General features: G+C 42.5%; 1 protein-coding gene across 7 annotated transcripts in view; it reads left to right on the plus strand.

Annotated features, from left to right (window-relative positions):
* Positions 1 to 17,814, plus strand: part of Ten-m (teneurin transmembrane protein Ten-m) — an 834,379-nt gene that overhangs the window by 711,866 nt on the left and 104,699 nt on the right. The window contains exon 2 of one of the 7 annotated variants that reach the window (XM_076807855.1): positions 14,261 to 14,333. The exons of the other annotated variants lie outside the window; for them this stretch is intronic. Coding sequence (XP_076663970.1) covers positions 14,297 to 14,333 — 37 coding nt within the window. The 5' untranslated portion in view covers positions 14,261 to 14,296. The remainder of the gene's footprint in view (positions 1 to 14,260; positions 14,334 to 17,814) is intronic. 7 annotated transcript variants of the gene reach the window in all.

Raw genomic sequence — 17,814 nt, forward strand, 5'->3', positions numbered from 1 at the left:
GTCTTCTGGGCATCACTCCCGTCGATCTCTTTGATCTCGCGCCCAGAGGCACCTGGTGCGGAAAGTCTGTCATTCGTAATAATAACTCGACATTCAACGGGGAGCCTCTTTTCGGGCCATGCTTATCTCCGGTCGCATCTTATTGCGAGGCTCCGTACATTGTCCCGCATTCTTTGCCTCCGTGCTTCTTCTATCCGGGGCAACGCACCTCGCCCACCCCTCCAGCGCGCTTAACCTGGCTGCCTTTCGCGACGAGCATCTACCAGGTTTCGGAGAGTAACTTCATCCAGTTATTCAAAGCGAGGCGAGCACACCGAGTGCTCTTCAGATTTCGCGAGGTTAAACGTCCGTTTGCTGATCTCTTAAGCTTGTCACTTGACGAAGACACTGACACGTTTCATTTAGACCCTGGGTATATACGCTGCCAATGGTATTTTTGCTGGTTGGCACTTGAAGAGCTCGCTGATAGGACTTAGGTTTAGAGACCGTTTCGATGGCTACAGCTTGGAGTCTTTGTGGATACCCGCGGGGATACTCGAGATAGAGTGTTTTTATGGTATCGGGATGTGGGGTGTCTTTGCAAGGATTACAGCTGTAAAACAAGCAGTGGGTGAGGTGCACGCATACTTTCTTGGGATTAGGAGCGAAGGATGCGAGGATTTATGTCTCATCTTAGTCATTGCGATGCAGCTTCGGTTAGGATATGTTGAGAGCGTTGTGTCTTCGATGGATTATGATTTGAGATGGAGATTAGTGTTGAACGATGAATCGTGGAGGGAGCTTGTGCTTTGAAGATGGACGTTAAGGAATTTTCAGAGACCTACTTTCCTTATTCCGAATACCATATAAATTCTTTTCCAAGGAGAGAAGATTGCCTGGCATTTCCTAATCGGAAAATTAAAGGTTACAGACGGAAATCTGATTATCACCGTGATGTCGGTAAGCGAAGGCCGATCCTCGGAAATAAAATGAATTCACGAAACGAAAGTATTCGCGAGACATGGCTAGCACAGCTCCATGCACTTAAAAGGCCCCACAACCCCAAGGTTAACTCCAGCCATCAGATTATTGCACAACAATATCGAATCTCCATGGAAGAAAACTCGAACAAAGTCCCCAATAAGTCTCGCGTGTCTCTATTATTTATCGCCTCCAATGCGGAACCGAAAGGGGAGAAAACTGGAGACTCGGCGGACCACCAGGAAACGACGGAATGATGTAACGATTTAGAGTGCCTCGGATGCGTCGAATAACAGTCACGTGTAGCCAAGAATCGAGGAAGACAAATTATAGGAAAAGCTGCTGCTACAGGAGAGAAGGTCGTCGGGATCTGTTGGTTTAGGGCCTGCCCCCCCGAAGAAACACGACACCAGCGTTCAAGCGCTCGTGTACCATTAGCTATTTACGGAAACGGCGGTGCAAATGGGGCGTTCGACGATTTTCGTTCCGTTCCAGGCGGAGAACGGGATGAAAGAAGTATAGAGGCTCTTTTTCCCCGCCCGTAGCTGAACCGTGCAACGGAATATCGACCGTGAGTAAAAGGGTTGCGACGGCAGCTCCTTTTATTTCGGGAGTGGCGTGCGTCGGCCAAACGTGCCTCGCGACGTGGAAAATCGTACGTAATGATAGCCGCGGAGAAAACGAAAACGGCCTCGACCTCTCGCCTCGACGGTTCGACTTCTTTCCTCTTTCCTTTTCCGCTGTCACCCGCCCGCGCTGCGCCCTTCTTGCCGCTCCATCGCGTTTCCACGGGGCCGGGACCAGTTGTTGGTCGCCAGAAGACGCGCGATGAAGAGCCATCGGTCTTTAAACTATTTTCCTAACTATTACTGGCATCGTCGGAGTAATTAGCGCCCCGTACGAACTTCCTTCGGGAGCAAGAGCTTGACGAGAGTCGATCCTCTCGCGCCAGGGGCTGCGAAACGTGCGTGAACGCGCTGGGAGGATGGAAATAAGTGTAGGTAGTCGGAGGAAAACAGGAGGGGTTTCGACTTAATATGGATCAAGGATCACATGCTACGGAATGGTCGATTTAACCTCGATTAGAGATATGTATGATTGTTTATTGGATAATTGGCAAAATTGTAAGGTTAGTGTAAATGTTGGAATTAATTGGATATGAAGGAATTTCGAAGGAATTGGTCATTTTTATTCCAATATTCCAGGTGAGGATTAGGGGTTGAAAGAGTTTTGGTTAAAAATCCAGCTTCTTCTTGATTTCTGGGTCGTAACTAGCTGCTAGTATTTAGCTGATGCTCGAAATTCAGATACAGGAGGTTCAATCTCTACGCATGCATATAAATCATGCACAATTTTTTGCCAGACGGTCAAATAGCGTCTTAATTAACTTCTGCCTTTAGACACAAAGTGTATTTGCTGCGCGTCTCCCAGCAGTTGGAGAAGTACATATCTACCAGCTCGGAAACAATCGCTGTGAGCAGTGGCACTATTTCTGCTGATTAGTCCCGCGTGCCTAGGAGTTCGGTACGCAAATGCTCGCTCAGTGGTGGAACAATAATTTTCACCGCAAATTGGCACGATGATTTAACGCGATCTCTATTGTCTCTCTATCAGACGGGCATTATCCCCAGCATTGTTTCGCGTGCACGCCACTCGCGTCGCTCCACTGACATAAATTCGTAACAACCAATCGTGTTGGTGCTGGAGGCTCCTCTCCGCGGGGCTGGTGCACCAGGAGCCGTGCAGCGTCGCTGTTGCAACCGTGCGATTTGAACGCGTGTCACGAGAACGTAATCGTTTACGCGCGCTAAAAGTTCCCATGATTTTCCATCTGTGCGTTCAGAAAGTTATCGATCGGTCTATTCCTCCCTTCCCCCGCGCCCCCCATCCTTTTTCGTCACACGGTTTGGCTCATAAATTTTTCAAGAACCGAAGTGCTCCGACCGCGTACGCTAATCTGGCAAGCAGATGCCACGCAATGCCTCGCAAAACCGATTACCAGAGGAGGAGACAGAGGGTGTATGTTGCGCGGTAAAGAGGCCCGTGGAGGATGAAAATAGCACTTTTAAATCCATCAAACCGCCTATAAACCGGCCGCGGATAAAACGGACGGTCCTTCACAGCACGGTGCCCGCTCTCCTATCCAAAGAGGACACTCAGCTACCGTGACTAAACGGATTTCTGTCCTTTTCCTCGAGACCGTTCTCATTGTTCGGAGATGAATTCCGCGCAACCCGATTAGGAACGCGCCCATCTACCTACGTGCACGTGACCTGAATGCCCCGAGTGATATTTTTGGGATCGCCCAAGGGCCTCCTCTCGCCCCTTTGTTCTTTCCTTGGTATTGTACGGGCGAGCTTTTGTCCGCGAGAACTGAAAATTACACGCGCACCTTCCGCCGCGTACGCGTGTTTCCGAATGGAAGTTGGTCGTTCAACGTTCACCGTTCGCCAGTGGAAAGTTTGCGGAGGTATTCGCGAGGTTGGTGTAATTACGTTAACCCTTTAAACGATTCACTGCCCGTGCCCCACATGTGGCTCACGCGCGATTATCGTCACACGGTCGAGTGGCCATTTGTGGTACACTTGTGTTGGCTTCGAGAGGTAACAGTTCTCTGTCGTCCATACTTCTGTCACTTTCAAAAATACTCTCTTCGTCATTGTTACTGCTGATACTATAATTTTGCAACGTTTATATAAACAGTTAGGTATTAATTGAATATTAAATACAGGGCGGGTCAGAACGGGTGGCCGTTATTTTACAACATCCGATTTATTTTGCTCTCACCACCTAGGGTAGTCCCATTACATAGGAAAATAATCCCTGAAAAAGTTTATTGCAATCGGACAACAGGAAAAGGTGCCGAGCAGGCCTTAAAGTTTTTAGAATTCATCAATGGTTTGGATTTAAAGAATTTCTCAAAAATGATAAGTCCTATTCAAATTTTGTTCAAATAATATTAAAAGAGCATTCAATTTTCGACAATTACTGTATATATAATTTTTTCGTGCTTCCAACCATTTTTTTTTAGATATTAGCGTTCGGCTGTGGCTATGTTCCCGCCGATTTATAAATAAGTACCACCGCCAAATATAGCACACTTTCATCGAATCAAAAGAATTTCTAGTTCCCTATAACGTGACCTATAAAAAGAAATCACCACATAGGTACAGGCAAGTATATTTAAACTGATACCGTGCACCGTACCACGGCATACTGTAAGCTAGCAAACGAGTGGCAAAGAGTAAACAATCATCTACTAGCCCCTAAAAATTACTTTCGCCACACCAAAGACTCAAATCACTGCCCTGAGGATTACAAAGGGAAGAAGGGCCAGGAGGGCTAAAAACCACCCCGGTGTACAGTTCCAGGGTTAAGTGGTTGATCGCGCGCAATCTCATCTTGTTTGTTTCGCGTGGGTGTAGCTGAAGTAATCGAGAGACGGAGATGCCAGCAATTCCTCTCGTTCCGAAAGTGTCACAGTCTTATTTGCCTTCTTTTACGTCACCCCCATCCTCCCAGCGTCTCATCGAGGCGAGTCCCTCGGGGGTACACAAAGGGCGTCCCCGTGAACAATAAGAAACAGGATACGATTAAGTACTCGAGCGTCCCCGTGCTTGAGACCTCTCCCGCTGTATCCAAAAACGACAGGCCGCTATCTAACGACGGAAAGCGAATTACAGGCGGACAGAGGAGATAGAAATCCTAATCAAAGATCTCGCGAGTGCATCTCGTGGTCGCGACGGTTCAACGTCTGCCTAACGGGCATGCTAATCGACGTTAATTCGACGACAAGCCGCACGGAGAGCACGTGACTGTTTAAACGAGGCTTATTGACAAGCAGCGTACGCGCGCGGGCGATTCAGCTGCGGCCATTGACAACAAAGCTTCTCTCTGCGTTCACCGAGTCGTCGTCACGTCCATCTTGATGTCACACGACGCAGGTTCGTGAAAAAGATCCAGGGGATGCAAGCGGGTCGTTATTGAAAAACGGTCGGAGATGTAGCGCGAGAATTTTAAAGCTTGGGAGTAGGTACAGTTGTTTGAGTTGTAGATGTGAGAAGGGATGGAACTACCGGTTCGTCTGAGAGGTTGGTTGTCTTAGTGGAATGCAGGGATCTTGGAGGGATTTTGAAGAGATATTAAAAGGTTGCGATGTTTGATTAGAGAAGGGTTGGTGGTGTGGTAAATTCTTTGTGTGGCTTAGTTCAATATTGAATTGAAGGATGCGCTTCTCCCTTTGGTGGAAGCTTCACTTTCTTTTACTACACTCCAGCTTTACTTTAATAAATCACAAATGTTTCGCAGATGATGAATATAATGGGGCAAATGTAGATTAGTTTAATAAATGCAAGAAGGGTAGCAGCGGGCGGAGGAAGCATAGAACAGTGAAATACGTGGAACGAAAACGAAAATGGAGATTATTAAAAGGGATGATCTTTTGATCTGAATTTTACAAGTGTTTACTAAAGACACGTCATGAAAATTTGCTGATCGTCACACACGTACATTTCCTTACCCAGCAATCTACACTATTTTTCTATAAGTAAGGCCTTAAACCTTCAATTCCCTCTATTTAACCACAAATTACAAACTTCCCCAAAAGTCTCAAGTCCCACCAGAAACTAAACGCGGAGCATCCTACTTCCACCCTTGTCCCCCAAACCCAACCCCTCCAATCTCTCCAGTCATGGCAATCAAGGTAACCTAGCTGATCGTTCAAATATCTGTCAAGCGAAGTTTCGTAACTTCCTCGGCCGTAGCGTGCTTTATTCCCTCGGAACTAGCGAGAAAGGGAGTGGGTGTCAGAAGGAAGGCACAGAAAGGGAAAAAGAATAATTACTGTTCGTTCTTACGGTGGCACCTGTTGAATACGCGTTTCACGTAGCTATCTACCTGCTCCCTGCTCTATCGGCGATTACCCGGTGGCGGCGCACTCCGGGCGCGTTTCAACGCCGAACCGACGGCTCTGTCCTTCAGCCTTGTTATCGACCTAACAAACCGTGTCGCGTGTAGACAAGGACGAACGATAAGGGACACCCTGCCCCGTCCCTGGCCGATATTTAAGGCAAGAGAATCGCCGATGCAACAAAAGCCATCGTCCCATTTATCCTCGTTCCAGCGGCCATCAAGGTCAGGCGTGATCCTGCCACGTCATATATCATCGTTACCAGCAAGCCAGAATACTAGTTAAGGGTTAAAAGCTGCCTTTATCAATCCAGGGCTGAACCCCCGGGCCTTTCTCATACATCCATCGCCTGCCCGTGGCTGGACGTGCATTTCCATTAATCCTCCGCTGCTATAACCAGACTTTAAACGCTTGACAAGGAGGATCACTGCCTTGGCCAGATATCCTCGTGGAAAAGAAATGGTGCTCGGGGTGGTGTTGCGCAATCGAGGGGCCGCGATGCGAGGGAAACTGAGCTGCCAACGCGCGAAACAATCGGTATTTCGATTTGAAGATGTCTCATTGTGGGATGAGATGCTAGGGGGCATTTGGGAAGTGTTTCGATATTGAATTTGATGGGAGTTTGTAGATTTGTAGGGTGGTTAATAGTAAGGAATGTGTGTCTTTTCAGCTGCCATAAGTGTAGTTCGAGGGGAAAATCTAGTTTACAAAGTTTGATGGGGTTTTGGAGCCATTGAAGGTGAAGAATTTTCTTCAGATGTGTGTGTCTTTTTTTACAAGAAACTACGTAGTACAAAATAAGTGCATCAAATATTTGATATTCTTTTTCCATAATATTTTTACATTAAATGAAATCCCCCGAATCCCTTCGAATTTCTTCTCAAGGAAATCGATTTAAAAAAACATTATTTCGATTTAAGGTGAATGTCCCAATTTCTACTCATGTCCCCATTTCTGATCGTTTCGTATTTTTCTTATTATTAATATGCGTTACGTTTGTACTATAGTTGCAACAAAATAATTCTAAACTATTTAAACATTTACGCGAGTGTTGCACGAGCTTGGGTCAATACATACATCGCTATTTTTCAACAGCAGAAATACGGACATTTAGAGCATTATATATTTAATTACAAATTACTAATAGTTAAACATCTTGAAATATATTTCTTAAACAGTTTTTGAATTGGTTGATTTATTATGAAAGAATTAATCAATTACTCTGCAAATATTGATCGCAAACAAATTTTGTACACCTTCTTTATGACGAGTTACCTCTTAAATCAGCAGAAATTGGGACATTCACCTTAAATCGCTTGCAGTTGCGCCATATTTTCCGACACACTCTGCTGGCTGATTTTTCGGACCGGATTTTCTCGAAACCGAAGGCTCACATCCAAAGCGTTTGCTCTACATGTTCGATTTATTTTTGCACAAAGAATTACCGGATGCCCGATTTTATCACCCATCCTGATTCACCCTGCATGTCGGAAATAACCTCGACAGCTTACGTGTCTGAAAACAGAGCTCGTTCCAAGGGTCACCCGAAAGCATGTGAAACACTGAGCAATTTTTACGGAATGCTGCACCGCTCTACTATCACCGTGCAATTTTCCGCGAACTAATGACCCCCTTCTGGCCTATAATTATCGGCCCGCGTGAGTCATTGCGGCTCGTATTAGACTGTTACGCGAATCGATTAGCGATCCCGAGGCGAGGTTCTACGAGGATCATGATAATTCGTCGAGGTGCCCGTCATCCTACCTGCTAGTTAATGACCTTCGCCGCGGGGCCGAGTGATTCGTGGGAGGATCGATCCTCCCGAAGACGTATCCGATGCACGACCATGAGAAAACAATACACTCGAACTGCTAAATACTCCACGGGCAATCGCACGGTCGTTTCTGAATAATGCAGCTCGTGACTCAGCCTGAAGTGTGACGTGCCAGGCGATTGAAAACAACGACCGCTAGTTCTGATGTGGAACATTTCACGGGGATCAGGGGAAAGGTGTTTGATGTACTTATTTATTTATATATACGGGAAAACAGTTTGGTACATAGAGAATAGAGAAAACCAGTAGGGAACCAATACATAAAAGTAGAAACACAAAAATGAACAAAATAAAGGGAAAAAGAAATAGTACCAAGATAGAAAACAAGCAAAAAAAGAATAAAATGCAATGAAAGTAAATAGTTGTTAACGAGAATTGTTAACCGTCTTCCTCACTGAGTGCTTGAAAGAGTGTAGTGAGTGGCAGAATAAATCAACTAAATGTGCAACAAAATTAAAAGACCTACATAGTCCGTTAACACAGTTGTTCGTGCCAAAGGTAGTATAATGTTTACACGGCATAAATAATGCAGTGTTCCTTAATAATCTAGGCGGAACATTAATTAGTGCTTAGTGGGGTACGTATGTAGTGATTTTGAAGAAAGAGATAAGTTTTAAACTCGTAAGTGATTAGGAAAATGGAAAATAATTGTTGAGGGTGAGTTTTGAGTTGGATTGGAGGCAAGGGGGGGATTTTATTGCTCCATGAGGTAATTGAGAAGAATAGAATGGTATTGAGAAAATTTTTAATAAAGGTTTGATTTTAGATGATGCAATAAGTAACTTATAATTACTGCAATTAGTATGAGTGTTTGTAAGTAAAAAGTAGAATTTTCAAAGATTTCTGAACAGAATTCTAATAAAGGATGTTCATCGAGTTTAGAATACTTGCAATATATACGTAGGTATAATATCAAGTATTGGAACAGTAATAGTAATGGGGGTGCAACAGTTGACCAATTATTCTGTGACCACATATTAAACTTCTGTTGTTAAAATGTCACTTACACTTAATCATTTAAAGCTGTATAAACAGTGCATATCATTGACAATATAAAATTGCTGATAGAAGTACAGATTTAGAAATAAAACAGTAATGAACGCATCAATCTTAATTAAAAACTGAACTACTCTATCTTGGCACTCACCTCGTTCAGTCTCCAAATCTTCACCCTACCAAACCAAACAATTTCCAAGATGCTAATATAATACTGCAAATATTTCGTTCCATCTTCGCATGATATTGTTTTCTGCTGCGAACTTTGTATTTAAATATTTAGATTTTGTTTAAATCATTCAACGTAAGACATCCAAATCGCGATCACCAATCATGAACTGCAGCATTAAAATATTTTAAGTCTTGAAAATTAATTTATTTAAAAGCAAAGTAAAATCGTTATTTCAATTTGTAGCGCTGTTAATTTAATTCTTCACTGCTACAATTACAACACAAATCAAAACTATCAGACTCGGTCCCCAGCCAACCTCCAATAGAATCACCTTCCACAGCAAAATAACTTTCATCCTGGCATAAACAACCCCTCCACCCAGCTCCCCTTTAACCGCACGAACAAGAACAACTCCCAAAGAAGACAGACGCGCTGTCATCGACAAGAAACCAAAGAATCACAAGCATCCAGCTCCGCCCGAAAATCTAATTAACTGTGGGTGCAAGTAATTTTGATTTACGTTGGCTGGGCCGCAACAACTGCGCGCGGTCCCCTTTATCCCCCGGAGGTAGCACGACGCCGCAAACCGCTTTAAGGGGGATAAGTTATGTACGCGCTCTCGCGGTCACCTGCTACATCGGCCCTCGAGATGCTTTCGCGGAGGTGGCTGCGCGTGCAGGTGCATTGTGCTGCACGGTGAGATCGGCGATCTTAAGATCGCTTACAGCCGCGGGACGGAGCCTCGGCGCGAGACAAAGGAGGAAACGGGCCGAGTGGTTGAAGCGGGCGAACACCCTTCGCTGCCCCTGAGGTCGAGACCGAGTTCCGAGATGCCTCGCCCGCGAATAATCGCGCTCTGACCTTTGCCGGGTCGAGTGTTTTCGTTCCCTGTTAAGTGGCAATCGCTTGGCCCGCTCGAGTGACAACCGGAGCCAGTGAATGCGGATCGATCGGTCGGTTCCTATGGAATTTCCTGATTGGTGGACTCCACAGAGTCGATGCTTCAACGGCAGATGAGGGAGGATGGGCCAGCAGGCGCAAGGTTTTTTCACGCGATTTAGCAGTGGCAGTTGGATTCGTGAGACGGCGTTGGGAAGCTCGCCACTATCTAGGAGCCTCACTTGTGTCAGCAAGGATTGTTCATACCGTCTGTGGAGACATTACCTCCAGAAGGGTTGAAAACTCACAACTGTTTCCGTTTTGAGTAATTCTAAGCTCACCGGCTGGTCAATATAGGGAAATTATAACAGTATTAAGAATAAATAATACATCTGGATCTGCCAGATGCAAGATTTCTAGAAACTTCCTGTGCACACGGGACCACTACTTTTAGAACTTCCTAGTACATATAAATCAAGCTCGACGATCCCACAGGACAATTAAATTCCGACTTTCGACGTGACTATATCATAATTCTGGTAGTCTCGTTTTTAAAATAAAATTTGTTACCTAGTTAAACACGAGCGTTCTCCTGCATCGCAACAACGGTGTTGATGTAGACTTGAGGATGTATCATTCGACAGCGGCAGGGTGTTTCGTAATTTTACAAGGAAAAATGGGTAAACAATATGGAATAAGATTTTGTCGTAACTTGTAGTTTAGTTTCTGAGAAAATTGACTTCGAATTTTAGCCGAGTGCCTGAGCAAGGATGTACAGTTTTAGGCCCATGAGGGACACGCATCTCCCTTACTGTGCTTTCCTGTAGAGTGGAAGATTTTCTCGAAACCGAGCTCGGCGGCTCCTCGCCTCCACAAGCTTACCACAGAGGCTCGGCACGGCAGGGACGGCCCGGCTCGGTGACTGTATAAACCGACCTTAAAGGTCTGCGCACATATATCCGTTCCGTGTCAGTTCCGTATCCGTCGTGCCAGTGGTAAGAAGAAGAAGGACGCAGAGGGCACACCTCGCGAACGTCTTCCTCGCTCTATCTCACTCCTTCTAATCAAACACGCAGCGCCTGAAAATCCTGTGCCACAATTGTAGAAAAACCGCTTAAAGATCGATCCTCATATTTCCATGTAATCCTACTGTAGGAATATTGATACAGCATCCCCCAAGTACCTGCTGCAATTGCGTCCGTCACTGTATCTATAAAACGTTCGAAAAGGAATAATGGTAGTGATACAAAAGAAACTAGAAGCATCGTGCTACCATCAGATACGATCTCGTCGTACGAAAACCCCATAACGATCTAGCGGTACAACAAATCACACGAAAAATCATAACGTCTGCCGGTCTTTATAATGCTGGTTTTCTTGTTTCCTGCTCCATTACGCGGTCTTCTGCCCACGCTCCTCATCCAATCTCGAAAGTTAACGTTTCGTGTCTGCGGATAAATGCATAAGTCGTGTTGATTTTGGTATGAACGAGCAATTCCTGCGGGATCGCATAAACCGCGGCCAGTGAAGCGCTAACAAACTCTGGCTAACTTGTAAAATAACTGAGAAACTAAACGGGCCGAGTATTCGTATCTGTCCGTTGCTGGGAATACGCGAGAACGCGTTCTGGGGCGCGGGTCGCTGGTGGAACGCGATTATGTGTCTCTAGGAAAAGTTTTATGGAACCAGCAAGTGTGTACTCCGATTGAATGGTGAAGCAAAATGGGAGGAAAGAAAATGGATTTATGAAAAGCTTGATGGATCTTTAATACTGAAATCTAAACCCTCGCAGATGAGATAAGAGGTCGTGTTGCTGCTAACTGGATTACTGTGGGAAATTGAATGCTCTTTTAATATTATTTCAACCAAATTTCGATAGGGCCTACCATTTTTCAGAAATTCTTTAAATCCAAACCATTGATGAATTCTAAACTTTAAGGCCTGATGCATTCTTTTCAGTTGTCAGATTGCTATAAACTTTTTCAGGGATTATTTTTTTATGAAATGAACCATACTAGGGGGTGGGAGCAAAGGAAATCGGATGTTGTAAAATAAGGGCCACCCTATTACTGTTTATGTTTCTAATTATCGGAAGAATAATTTTCTCTGCAATTTCAGGTGAATCAGTCATGATCTGCTTCACTGTTCTTGTGTGCAAACTGTACTTAACTGATTAACGAAAGATCGATGCGAGATCTCAATCAGAAAGTCGATTTTTTTGTGGTATTAATACCAGATGCGTAATATCACGTTTCTAGCCAATACAAATAAAAAATGTTCTTATTAGAATCTCCTAATATTACGTAAGTAGTGTTTTAGGGTGTAGGGCACCTTAAAGTGTCACCAATCAATAATCGCATTTGATTTCGATACTTGTATAGTAGAAACCCCATGTCAATAATTCTTTGCTTCTTCTAATCTAATAATATTTCCTCAGGTTCATAAGTAATCTAATTTCTTTTAGAATTTTTCTCACACTCCTATTTTATCTGTATTGTAATCGTTAACAAAAACTCTTGCATTTTAAAATTGCAACTGATTAAAAAATGGAATTTCACATAAGTTCCTACAAGTGAAAACACCATCTACGTTTTAAAACAGTACAACGTTTCACTATAAAATTTTAATTAAAGGCACACAACATGTCAAGCTCTGATTACGTTGAATACTCACATTTCTCTTATCTTTACCAGTAGAAGTATGCAAAGAAACGTAATGTTACGTAACCGTGAGAGCATAAAAAAGAACGCATTTTTACGCGTCCAACTCAAAGTGAGTTAAGCTTCTTATTGCTTTTTAAAGTTGGCGATATTGAGTGCACCAGAAGGTTGGCTTTTCAGGTCGTATTTTCTTAAAACGTCGCGAATTTACTTGTTCTTCACCGCGAGTAATTCATGCACAGTGCTCGGACCTACGTTTCATTCCAACAGGGGGACCTCTTGCCGCAATATGAAAAAAGTCACCCCCTTTTTCGCGCGGTCCCGCGGGAGAAACGCGCGCACGTCTGATTTTTTGTCGCCAGCACGGTTGTTTCGCAAAGTGCGACGCACAAGGAGGTGGAAAGGGGTGAACCAGACACGAATTAACATTACCGAGGGTTGCGTTTTAATCTGAGGCGTGTCGGGTTGACGCGCGTATGAGTCAGAGCTCCGCTCACCTGATACCGTGCAATTTTCGGGGACCCTTAATCCTGGGACTTCAGCTCAAATTATCTTATACAAATACACAATTTTCTGTCTTCCTTCACTTCACAGCAGGTTGCTTGTGTCTTGCATCCATGTAATCAGATTTTATGATTTTGGATTTAATATTTGGATGTGAAGAAGAGTTGCATTTCTGTGGAATTGCATTCCATTGAAATATTTAGAGACATTTAAAATTATGTATGAGATTTAATTCTGTGAAATATATACATAGGTACTTTTCTGAGTTAAAATTTATAGTAAATGGAGATCGATTAGCCACTGTAAATAGGGTAACACAGAAATGGCAGTGTAGCAAAAATAATTGATATTCTACTGAATTAATGTCGCATTAAAAAATGCAAATCTTTGTCTGAAAAGTAATGAGATTTATTAGAGAATCTCCTTTCACAATACTATCATTCCAAAATAGTATTTTCTACAGGATACGATTATCTTGCTAAATTTTTAACGTAATAATTCGCGCAGCAGTGAAATAGGCGATATATTAATATTGATTATTTGTATATTAGAGAGGCTTCGAATCAGTCAAGAATCTCGAAGTCCTCCCAGGGTTAAACAGCTTCTACGAGGGTGGAGCCGTGGCAACGCGAACCTCTGCTACCCTGTGCCACAGGGTTCGCCAACCCCAAAGATTGATGGTGACAGCGCAGGGGTAGCGCAGAGTCATTGATTCGGGAGAGGAAAGTTTAAAGTTTCACCCGAACACGTATTGCCTCTTAAATACACTTAAGCTTAACAGCTTTTTTGGATGAAGATTTGGCAGACATACCTGCAAGTTTATCGTTTCATCGATAATAAGACTCGTATTTTACCGAAGCATAATACTAGATTGTACAATAAATTGAATCTCACTGAAATGATAAATCGTGTGACCATAAATTCCTCTCAACCCTTAAACCCTTTTTTTTTAAATTCGCCTGTATAACATATACGAAAAATACGATAATGCTATTACTTATAGCTTACTGTTATCTGATATTAGTTTGCACAACAACTGAAAATATTCCACTTTCCCAGCTACGCGCAAAACATTTGTGTCTCGTTTTCTGTAACGAATAAATGAAAAATCAAAATGATTATCATCGTTCCACTATCAAATTTCCCAAAAACGAAATTGGTGGTTGCAGTCAAGTGCCTCTCTGAAAATCATTTCATTTCTGCCTGGCAATAATAGATGATATTGCAAATGACGCAATGTAATAATATTTTATTGGAAAATTCTAAAGTGCGATAGAATTGAAATAATTTATTTCATCGTCGATCGATTTTAAGCTAATAGACGTTTCGAATTTGTTGTGTTCCAGGTACGTACTCACGATTTTAACATACGATGCACACTGATGCGCTCCACTAACACAGACACGGACGAGACGTCGTGTAAGTAAATTGAATATTTTTATACTATATCTATTTTCTACTAACTTTTCGTTTCCTTTTCTTGTTATAAGGGGGATTCATTTCAGAGCTGTCTTTTTGATTGAACTTCCTCTTTTTAGTCACATTTCGAATATAACATCTAAATACTAAATTTCTTGAAAAAGCTTTGAACTTTTTGAAAATAAATTATTAAGAGCATGGGAAGACCTTTGCACTCGAATAATAAATCGATATCATCTACTTTCTTTATTTTCATAATAAATTGTAATGAGTATGCTAAAAATCATAAATATTGAAAATTACAGAAGTCAACGTGATACTTTTGATACTTTTTAGATATTTAAAGAGATTGTTACGCCCCTCCCTTGCTTTATTTTTCCATTTTTCACTGTTATCTTTCAAATAATTCTCATAGGTAATTACTTAATTATTAAGCGTATACTTTCAAAAAGAACATAAAATTCAGGTGCTCTTCGTAATATGTATTCTTATTGGACCACAAGTACCTACTCCCAATCGCCGCATCGTCTTCGCAATATCTCTGAAAACCTACATCACTTTTTGTTAAAACTTGTCAAACTTTTTCAGCACGTATGCCATTTTGAATAAAATAAATCATACATACAATAAAACTAAGTAGTTCCTTTTCGAAAAAAAAAACATTCGAGCTCAACAAGCTGATTGTTATTGGACACAGAGTATTCGTTTTTAACCCGTGCTCTCGGACCGCCCACCGGGGCAACGCTGACTTATACCAAAAGTAATTTTTACATCCTCGAGTTTAGACCTCACTATTACTCGGCATACACTAATGCAATATCTGTGGATTCTGCGTTGAAACACTCACAAACCATCGTGTATAACGTCAGAAATATATATTCAGCATTAATTAGCGTATTTAACATAGAACCTATAAAATCTTTATTTGAGTCACAAACGAAATTAGACCCATTACCAAAGGTGCAAATTAATTTGTGAAAAATAATTCCCTCGCCTCGCGTGATATCATTCATGGCTTGCAAGCTGTACCGACATCGTTTCCGAATAATCTGACGAGATAGTAAGAAGCGCGGTTCAAGCGTGAGAGGCTAATCTCGATTCTGCTACGACATACGGAAAGCGACGAGAACGAAGATGACTCGAACGATCGTACAGCCTCGAAGGATGATGATCCTCAAGCGCAACCTGTCCTCCGACATCTGCACTCGATTCGAGAACGACACGCCCCGCGCAATCGTCGGGTTGCTTTGCTTGTTTACGAGTTGCCTAAACATCAGCCAGTGATTTTCCAACGTTCGCGTGAACGGGTTCTCGCATCCGCCACATCTGGCTGACACTAATTCGAATTTCTGTAACGGCGGAATTTTACGGTACGAACTCTTCCTCCATCCCGAACGCACTGCATCGATGTCTTCTCGAGTTTCCTGGAACCTCGACTTTCACAAATGATGGCCATCGAATTTCCAATTTAGAAGGGCAGAATTATTTTGCCACACATACAGGCATCCTTCCTCGGGGAAATTTTATACGCATTAGCAGTGGAGAAATCAAGGAAAGCTGTGGGTGCAGTAGAATTTGAAAGAAAATTCTTAGTCCTTCGCAGTTGTAAACTGTCTGTATATTGATTTTATTCCGACGAGTAGTATTATATTTTGTTCAATTTTTAATACTTTTATTTAAAGAAAAAGAATACTCTTCTATCCTGCGTGAATTTAATATTCTTTCAATTTAATTCAGATCTGCTGAAATACAAAACTTGAAAAGAATTGTAAAGGGCTCGCAGTAATTGCTACCTGTTTTTTTTCTTCTTTTTTGCAGAGTAAAATTAACATTATTATCTATAAAATATCCGCAAAAATGAAGAGTGCAGTAAGCCGTCGAGATTTTCAATCGACTTTGATCACAATTGGTAACTATCCTCCGCTCGAAGCAGCTCACAGTAGTAACAAGCTCCAACAATAAAGCACAAAGTAGGTACTACCAGGCATAACTAAATAAACCATGACTTAATATCTCCGCGCAGAAAGAACTGGCCATCGCAGAAATTTGAATGCAACACACGTAACAAAAGACAGTGTTCACCCCAACATCCCTGAAAGTACAATCTTCCACTTTACACGCAGAATAAAAAGGTTCGAATCACGTAACGTTAGAAAAAGAAAACGTTGCGTCTCGGGGGTAAAGATTGAGTTGTAAGAAGCTTCCCTCGTTCACGTGGCACAGAAAGCTCGGCCGTATTCGCAATATTATTGTACCGAGTGGTTGGAAAGCTTATAGAGTCCACTCCCGTGGACACGAAGCAAAAAGGGGCGCAATCGCGTCAGCATTTCCGCCGCGACTATTGTAGGCTGAGCGGGAATCTCCTTAAATCTGGCCCAGAGTTTTACCTGCTTTCAAACGACCGACAATTGGACCATGCCACGCTGTGTTAAACCGAGAACGAAGCTGTTTGTGCAGCCGTCTCGCGTCTATCTGAACGGGGATCACCTGGACCGACGACTCTAAAGTCTTGTCTTACTCGGTGTTTATCGAAGCAATTCCCCGCTAACGGGGCAAAACGATGACCGCGCGGGACGTCATGGCCATTTAACGATAGTTGAAACGCTTCGCGATTCACGGGGAAAAATCTTCACGGTTCCTTGGCCTCTCGGCGATGTTTACTTTCGCCTTGGTTATAATTGTCTCTCGTCTTCCTGGTGCGTTGCCTCTCTAGACGCTGAGTGTTTTCGACGCGAACCGGCCTTTGCTTGGAAAAGGAAATACTTCTGTGTGATTTTTAGATTTTATTGCTGCTCCCTGGGGACTCAGCGTGGGAAGAGTAATCGTTTGTGTGCGATAGATATAGGTGATCGTACAGTTGGGAAACGTAAGTTTATCTGGGAGTAGGAACATAATTTGGGATACTAGACAAGGTCGTTTCTTTTAATTTGTTAAATCGGGAGGAAGAGTTAATTTGTAGAATTTAATAATTACACTCGTCTGAAAGTTTTTTAACAAATTCAGTGGATTAAAATTACGCTCTTTTTATGCCTAGGGTAAAATGTTAGTCATTTCCAGTTATTCGAGTAAATAGTTGCCCAACACTCAACTTTGAAAGGTAATTTCACCCCCTAAACAGAAATTCCTACCTGTTTGCTGAGTTTCATCGAAATCGGCATGCAAAGGTACGAATCCACGATGAGATTTTACATGGGACTTTTCTATAATGAGACAAAAATCTCAGCAACAACTAAACGTTCCTAAATAATGGAAATACTCGCGACAGATGAGATTTTAGAAAATATATCATGAAACTTATCTCGTGAAAGTCTAATTTTACCAAACTAGTGACAAAATAATGAAAAAATAATAAAATAATTAAATAATTGTGTTATGAGAGTAAAATATATATGTGTATTATAAACTTCCATTTAAGAAGTAATAAATTCGTAATAATAATAATATTTTTGTCTCATTAAAAATTGGCCAATGTCTCTTGCAA

This window comes from Andrena cerasifolii, chromosome 3, assembly GCF_050908995.1.
Source record: "Andrena cerasifolii isolate SP2316 chromosome 3, iyAndCera1_principal, whole genome shotgun sequence".
Classification (NCBI taxonomy): Eukaryota; Metazoa; Arthropoda; class Insecta; order Hymenoptera; family Andrenidae; genus Andrena; species Andrena cerasifolii.